At 44.9% G+C, this 7,873-nt stretch overlaps 1 protein-coding gene across 5 annotated transcripts; it reads right to left on the bottom strand.

Moving 5' to 3' along the window:
- Window positions 1–456: 456 nt before the first annotated feature.
- C11H11orf87 (chromosome 11 C11orf87 homolog) lies at window positions 457–7,461 on the bottom strand. Of its 5 annotated transcripts, none has more exons than XM_508745.7 (2): window positions 7,313–7,461; window positions 457–6,203 (listed from the first exon to the last, which is right to left on the bottom strand). In XM_508745.7, exon 2 carries the CDS (start codon window positions 5,942–5,944, stop codon window positions 5,351–5,353), a length of 594 nt encoding a protein of 197 aa, XP_508745.2. In that variant the 5' UTR covers window positions 5,945–6,203; window positions 7,313–7,461; the 3' UTR covers window positions 457–5,350. The 5 variants fall into 5 exon arrangements, with proteins under 5 accessions (XP_508745.2, XP_003339268.1, XP_009422400.1 ...); XM_003339220.5 differs by lacking the exon at window positions 7,313–7,461 and adding an exon at window positions 7,009–7,102; XM_009424125.4 differs by lacking the exon at window positions 7,313–7,461 and adding an exon at window positions 6,744–6,816.
- Window positions 7,462–7,873: the final 412 nt, after the last annotated feature.

The following is a 7,873-nucleotide window of genomic DNA, read 5'->3' as shown; positions in this document are numbered from 1 at the left end:
ACAATAGCACTTCAAACTAGGGAGCAGATCCTTTTCAGCAGGGTTAAGCTAGGATCCTTCAGAATTTACAGAAGTTGGAGGCTATCTTTCCCCTAACTGGCACAGAATCATGGCAGCCACATCCCTTCCTAATATACCTGATTATATTATAGTAGAGAAGTGGAGACAGAGCAAGAGGAAATCTGAGAATTTAAGCATATGACCTTAAGATCCTGAGCATCTGTGTAAAGGAGCTGCTACATTATTATACTGGACTGTTTATTGGGTTGTCCTAAATTTTATACACATCCCATTTCTAAGATGTAGTTGGTTTGTGAGGAAGAGCAGATGAGTTATAAAAATTTTTTTCAAAACAATATGATTTCTTTGAGCATCTGAGTATAATAGAATAAGCAATTATGTTATCCTGGTATATTGTACATTAAATTGGTAAGGAAATAGTGTCCAAAAAGCCAATTAACAAGAAAACTCTTTTATTGATAGAAAAGCAAAACAAAATTTCCATGAATTCTAATATCTTTTTTCTTCTATCTATTGGATATACTCAAGTTCAAAAGTCAGTTTTTCTGTTGTTGTCATCATTGTCACTATTGTTGCTGTTCATCTCTCTATAAAAACAACCCCTTGTAATCACAACTGTAAGGGAAATATCCCTACCGCAAATGGGTAGGACGTCCTTGATAAGTCATTGTCTCCAAATAAAGTTGATTAAATTCTTATTGTCAGCTAAGCATTCATACATGACACCAATTGTATTATTAGGTTGATGACATTAATAAGTATTGATGTCAAGCCACATTAGCTGTTTCTCAAATGTTATCAAATAAATAACAAACCAAATCAGAATCAGATTTACTTTCATTCCAATGATTAAACACTCTCTTATAGATTGGGCAATTTATTCTAATATGAACTTAAACATCTGTGAGTTACAATCACAAGTTCCAACAAAAAATGGCCCAAATAAGTAGGCCTTTCAGATTCAGATTCAAAGTTCAGATTCACATGGGAATGGGACTAAGGAACCTGATCAGATTATATTAAAATTTCTGGTTCTAATTTAACCTGTAACTTCCACATAATATCAGCTAGCAATTGGTCAACTTTCACTCACAGAAAAGCATTAAAGCATATGTCTACATGATAAAAAAATAAAAATTTAACCATTATCTAATTAATACAATTGATACAGATAGAAATGGTGGAAAAGTCAGATGTCAAAGAAGTTTCTTAAAGCTAGTTTATCCATATTATCCAAAAATGATTTCTCAAACTAAACAGATAATGGTCATATTTTCACTTTACCTTTAGCTATGCAGATATAAATTGTATTTCTACACAACATATAGGTTGAAAATGAAAAAAATCAAACCACAATCCAGGTTCCAGGTTTGTGGTCTAGATGGCCCTAAACCTCTTCTGGATATTTTTGCTTTCCATCTAGATATTTAGACCACATTGATATGGTCATAACTTTATTATCATTGCTACATTTGAGTCACTAACCTAGGAAAGGAAGCTTATCTAATTACCAATTTTCCAAGCTAACCAGGACTCTCCACTTTCATTATTAAAGAGAAAGTCATTCAGATTTGACCCCAGAGAAACAAGTGCATGCACATACCGGAATTTTCAGTATCCTCTTTGGGTAAGAGGATGGAACAACTATTTTGGTTTCCATCTCATTCTTGTAATGACAGAAAAGAGAATACAAAAAGTCAATTGTAAATTTATACAAAACGTATGCATATATAAATACATATCTATGGGTGTATATAAAGTCTAAATATTATATCCATCTACATCTTTAAGATTCAGAGTCTTGTACCCTTGACATAATAGTATTCTCTCTCCAAATTTTTTCATTTTTAAAAACAATAAGAATCAAGCATGCCACCTTATTAATACTGAATAGCAAGTGCAGAAGTAAAGCTGTAGCTATAGAGGTTTGAAGCAATTAGTTTGACGGGACATCAGTGAATAAAATCCTTAACATAAATTTAGCTATTTCCAGATTGCCTTTTGTTTCATAAAAATGAAAACCTAAATGCCCTGTTGGTAGCATCCCAAGCTCCTGAGACTGCCAACTGGGCCCTATAAGAAGCAGTGCTTTAAACAAGGTCTGTACAAATTGCTTGGATATGTGCTTATTGAAATAATTTTGTGTGGGAACTGGCTTACTAGAATTTCATGTAATTCTCTATCTCATAAAAAAATCACAAGTGATACCACTGGAAGCTTAGGTTCTGAGTATATTAAGCTCAGTATGAAATCTGACTCACAAACTGCATCATCTTTACACAGAGCACTATTAAAAATATTAAACTAGTCAATTAATGGAGAAAGGCATACACATTTAAAGGTGCACAATAAAAGTGTATTACAGATGTGTGCCCATGTTGAGAGGTATTGAGATCATTTGTTTTACAATATACATAATGCTTTTATTTCTCTTGCTCCTTGCATTCCTTTGGGGAGAAATGATGTAGGACAATTTCATAATTACCCCCACAGAGTGTACAGGCTGCTCCTTGGAAGGGGATTATTATTGCATGCCTTGAATATACTATGATTCATAAGGCAAGAACATATGCGTAGCTTCAGCACCAAGAAAATGGAATCGTTATCCAGCACTGCTCACAACAGAACATCTTATTGCTTTAATAAAATGGGAAATTATTCGCTGTAGAAAGTGCACCAAATAAGGGGAAGAAAGTAATATCCATGCACTTATTGGAGCTCATTGGAAATGATGAAGCTCCCTTCTGGGACCCTGATTCTATTCAAATTTCAAGTCCAAAAGTCATTCTGTAATAAGGTATTAAAGAGCTACCACTGGATGAGGGTAAGCTACAAAAATCAATGGACTTTCTTCTTCACAGTGCCTTAGTCATTCTGATGTACAGTGTAGAACTCTGATGCACTACATGATTCCCTAGTGGCCTGAGGGAGTTAATGCAGTCTTTTACCTATTACTAGGAAGTGACTAAGGCACTGGAGAAAAACTGGTTCATTGTTTAATATATTGTACCCAAAGATTATACCTGGTCTTCCTAATATTACAAGATGGCATGCTTCAATGATGATCTTCTGTGCTTCAGGAAAGGTGATTATCTTATGGGAGATTAAAATTAAGTTTATTAAATTATTTTTATAAAAGATGCAAACTGAGCTTGGGCAATTTAATAGATGACCAAAAATATTAGAGGTAATATTTCCTCTGGATAAGAGCACATATGTCTGGACCAAGTAGACAATTTAGAACAATGAGTTGCTTGGGAGAGGGATGCTCATAGGGGCACTGTTGCCTTACACCCTGCAGGATAGTAAGGACTCTCTTGGTAGAGCTTTTTGCAGATCACTTTCATTCATACATTTTCCAAAAATTTGAATAGCTGTCAAAGGCTTGATTTCCAAGAAGAGATGTCACTGCATATAATTAATATTGTAATATGCTTCTGGCTTCTTCTGTCATTCAACCAAAGGAAACAAGGTGGTAAATAACTATAGACTACTTCCATTTCTAACATAGATGGCCTTGTCTGGCATTAGAAAATAATAAAATATTTATCTTATTTTCTCACTTTCTTTTTTTCTCAGTATTTTTGTATGTTCAGTGAAGTTAGGACAGACTGAGAAAGAGAGCCTTTCTTTTGCTGCAGGCACAGATTTGTAACTAAACAAACAAGCTGCAAACATTTGTATACTATAAGTAATTACTGGATCTAGCTTTTCTTGAAATTCGCATGTCCTGTCATCCAAATTGCCCAACATCCCCACCAGTCTCATCCCCAACCACATACAGTACAAGCAAGCACACACACCACTGCCTCCAGGTGGTAACTGCATGCAGGGAGAACTACAGGCACTGTTTAAATATTAACCATGTTTTTAATAGATGGCATTCTTGCACATCCATTATTTGTTTGTTTCTGTGGTTGTGTTTTTTCTATTATTTGCAAAAGAAAAAATAAAGCATGTGTGTCATCTTTTTATAACAGTCTACTACAGAATAAGGTACAAAAGAACACTTCTGGAAACAGCAGAAGCCAGGTCTGCACCACTGAATTTCTCATCCAGTGGTAACCATTATATCAACAGCTGGAAATTAAGAACAATAATATACAGTTTGGAGGACATAGTACAGAACTATAGTTTTTTTTTTTCTGTATTTGGTACCAATATACTAAATATATAACAAAGGTGCACTTGTTCTAAAAATAAAACAAACGTTCTAGTTGGTTAGATACTGCACTTTCAGTACTGCACATCACCTAATACTTTTTTTTTTTACATAAAAGGTAACTTATGCAATGTTTAATAATAAGAAAACCAATAGTACACGCTAACTCGATTGTAGAAAAAGAAGAAAGAACCCAACCAAAAGCCAGAATAGTCACTTTCCAAAACAGCCCCTCCTCTGCCTTCACAACTAGAGGAAGTAATCAGAACGGTGAGGCGACTTCAGCACCAGACCTGGCTGGACAGCTCCCAGATCCTTTGTAAATCCTGAAAATGCCACAAGTCAAAGGTGTACGGGTGGGGGCGGGGCAGGGAATGAAAGCGTTAGCTTTTTTTAAAAAAACTCATTTAAAGATTTTAACGTACTTATGCTCGGCCAGCGAGGGTCATTTTAAAAAGTAAATTAAACGCTCTGTCCTGGAAAATGTAATGGTTAACCAAAGGGTGAGAAATGGGCGGACTGGCGAGGGGTACCTGTCATAAACACTTTCCGGGGACTATTCTCTATGGCCTTTTGCAGTCCTGGTGCTTAATGTAGACGTTTTCTTTATGATATACTATTGCCTGAGCCCGGCTGAGGGTGGGAATGGGGAGGAAAGGGAAGCTAAAGGAAAAGTGAAAGCTTAGGGGTCAGAGGGGAAGGAAGGAAACTAAATCTTAACTTGACAGCTATGTACATTACCGGGCCCCCTCCCCTCCCTTTGCTCCGGGAATCAATGCCTTTTATATATTTGGTAGCTTGTGCGGTTTCTCCTCCTAATTGAGGGGAGCGCGGGGTGGAATGGGAAGATGCATCCTCCATTGACAGTTAGAAATTATGTGATTTGTCATGCGCTTGGATTGTGTTATTAGTATTATAATGATTACTATAAATATTAATAAAGTATTATTATCAGCGTTATTTCTTCTTCCGAGACTTTCCTCGCCCAATATTTACAAATACCGCACAGTGCCTCGGCGGAGGAGAAACGAGTAAGGGGAGGGCAGGTAAGGAAACCAGGAAGAGGAAAGAGGGGCCAGAGGAAAATGGAAAAGGAAGGAAGAAGGAAAAAAGCAAGGGTGGCAAAGATGCTGGAAACGAGGACGGGGAACGAGAGGGGCTAGACGATCAGGACAGTACCACCGTTTGCAAAAGGCCCTCGCCAGCTGTGTCCAAACAGGAGGAAGCTGCGTGTGCTCCTTGGGGACTGGAGGCTGGCGGTGGAGGCGGAGGAGCACAGGGACCCTGGCACGGGAGGCCAGGGGACGAAGAGGATGACGACGAGGCGTTGGAAGGGGCGCAGAAGGGAGAGTCCCGGGGCTGCCTCTCCAGCCGGGTTTCCTTTGCGTGGGTTGGGGCCTGCCTGCCAGGTCGGGGCAGCCCCCCGCCACCGCGGCTGCCGCTGCAGTGATCCCGCTCATATTCCTCCTGAGCCCTCTGCATCTTCCGCTTCTTCATCCTACGCTTGTGGATGTGGAAAGTGGAGAGGGACAGCACGATGAGGCAGAAGATGAGGGTAACCAGGACAATCAGCACCAGCGTGGAGGAGAAGGACTGGAAGAGCTGCTGTCCCACCTGCGTGATGCAGGTGCCGCTGCCACCTGCGCCTGGGCCGCGGGCACCCGTGTTGCCGCTGCCGCTGGCGTTGGGGGAAGCAAAGGTCCGGTTGAGGAGACACGGCGGCAGCGCCAGCCTCAGCTCCTTCGGCGCCCTGGCACTCATTGGCGCGGGGCTGGGAGGGGCCGGGCCCACTAGGCTTCCCCTCTTGGGCACACCGTTCCTACCAGCCAAGAAGAGGACGGAGCCCACGCCACCCAAAACTGCTCCCTGTAGCGGGAGGGGGTGTGCGAGCGAGCCAAGGACTAAGGGAGCAACTGCTGGCAAGCAAGGCGACCAAGGAGTGAGCGGCGCCCGAGAGATCCTCGCCGATACCACCTCGAACACGTCTCCACGCTCCCCTTTCCTTTGCAGAGGCACCAGGCTGCAAAGACACAAAGCTTAGTTAGAATCTCGGCCGCTGCCCCGGGGAGTGCTGTCGGGAAAGATCAACCACCACCGCAAAGCGGCCCTCTGGGCACACTGCCTGAGCTGGGCGCTGCCTGTATTTTCGATCAGCGGACCCCAGCCTGCCGGCCCGTGGCCGTGCACCAGAGCCACCAGCAGCCTGCTCACGCCACTCGACAGGATGGGGTCTGCGCCGGCACCGCGGAGGTGCAGATTACTCAGCAGATAAGGCAGCCTCCCTTCCGCCCTTCACAACTTTATAATTGCAACAGACACGCAGCCGCTTTGGTTGAAGTCCCTACTTCCCAGAGCGCCGGCTCTCCTCTTTTCTGCGCCCTCTCGGTTGATGTCTTCGCCTGGATCCTACCCTTCCCAGCACCCACTCCGGGCCGCCGCGCGGGCTCCGGGTACGCAGTCCTCCCTTCCTTTCCCTCCCCCTCCAGACTCGCCCTCCCTGGACAGCGTCAGATCCCTTGGGTCCCATTCCCAGCGGGATACCCCTGGAACCACATCCCACTCTGCCTCTGTCCGCGACCGCGGCTGACGCGCAGGAACGCGCTCCATCTCTTCTCCAGCCTTCTTCCCTGGTATTCTCCCCGCTCCAAAAAAAAAAAAAAAAAAAAAAAAGCAGCTGAAGCATCTTTCTCAGCTGACACATTCCCACAAACGGCCCCCTCCTCCCCATTTCCCTGTGCCCCCAACTTGGCAGTAGCCTGCTTCTTTCTAGAGGAGCTGGAATGGAAAGGGGAGGGTTCCCGCCTGCAAAGTTTGGGGAACGGGACCTTCTTTCTGTCCTTCCCAGATCCAGCCCAAAGGCCCCGAGGCTTTTCCGGCGTACTGGAGCCGGTAGACCCGCAGCGCACAGGAGAGCCTCCTTGCTGCTCCCAAGAGGCAGCTGCAAACTGTTGCACTGCGGAGCAGCGAGGTAGCGCGCAAGCAAGCCGGGACAGGGGCCGGGGGCAGGGGCGGGGGCTGGAGCTATGGCCAGGGGTGGCTGCTCAGGCCGCGTGAGCTGTCCTCCCCACTCGCGCCTGGCCGTCAGGCCACCCGGCCATCAGAAGCCTTTACTCACACCTTGTCTCTTACCTGGACCGCCAGCTGGCTGCAAGGAGGGAGCCCCCGCCGCGCGGCTGCAGTGGCGGCTGCAGAAAGCGTGGAGTGAATGGGCCAGAGACCGAGCCGCGCTGCTGCCGCCGCCGCCGCCGCCGCCGCCGCCGTCTTCGCCGCCGCTTCAGGGAGCTGAGCTCGCAGCCTATTGCCAGAGAGGCCGGTGACGTCAGGCAGCCACCGCCAGGGCTCCAAGCCACCCCTCAGGCCCCCACCCACCCTAGTACCCCAACACCTTGTCCTAGCATAGCGAGCCTCTGACACACACTTCCCAGTTCCCTGCCCTTCTCCAGCCCAGGAACTAGGAGGAGCAACCCCTACCTCCACCCTGCAAGCAACCCACCTTTCTCACTCTCTTGCCTAGGAAGAGTTGAATCTTCAGTTCTCCAGCTGTCTGATTTCGTTCTAGAGCTGACCCTTTGGTCCCAGAATCACATTTTTACACTCTGGATAGCCATCTACCATCGGTGCACACATCACCGTTGGTGATGAAAATTTCCCCCACCCCTAATTCCTCTCTGTGCTGCCCCTGTTTCTGAA

The sequence above is a fragment of the Pan troglodytes genome, chromosome 9 (genome assembly GCF_028858775.2).
Source record: "Pan troglodytes isolate AG18354 chromosome 9, NHGRI_mPanTro3-v2.0_pri, whole genome shotgun sequence".
In the NCBI taxonomy this organism is placed as follows: Eukaryota; Metazoa; Chordata; class Mammalia; order Primates; family Hominidae; genus Pan; species Pan troglodytes.
Note: the sequence above shows the minus strand (reverse complement) of the source record. Positions and strands in the feature narration are given on the sequence as shown.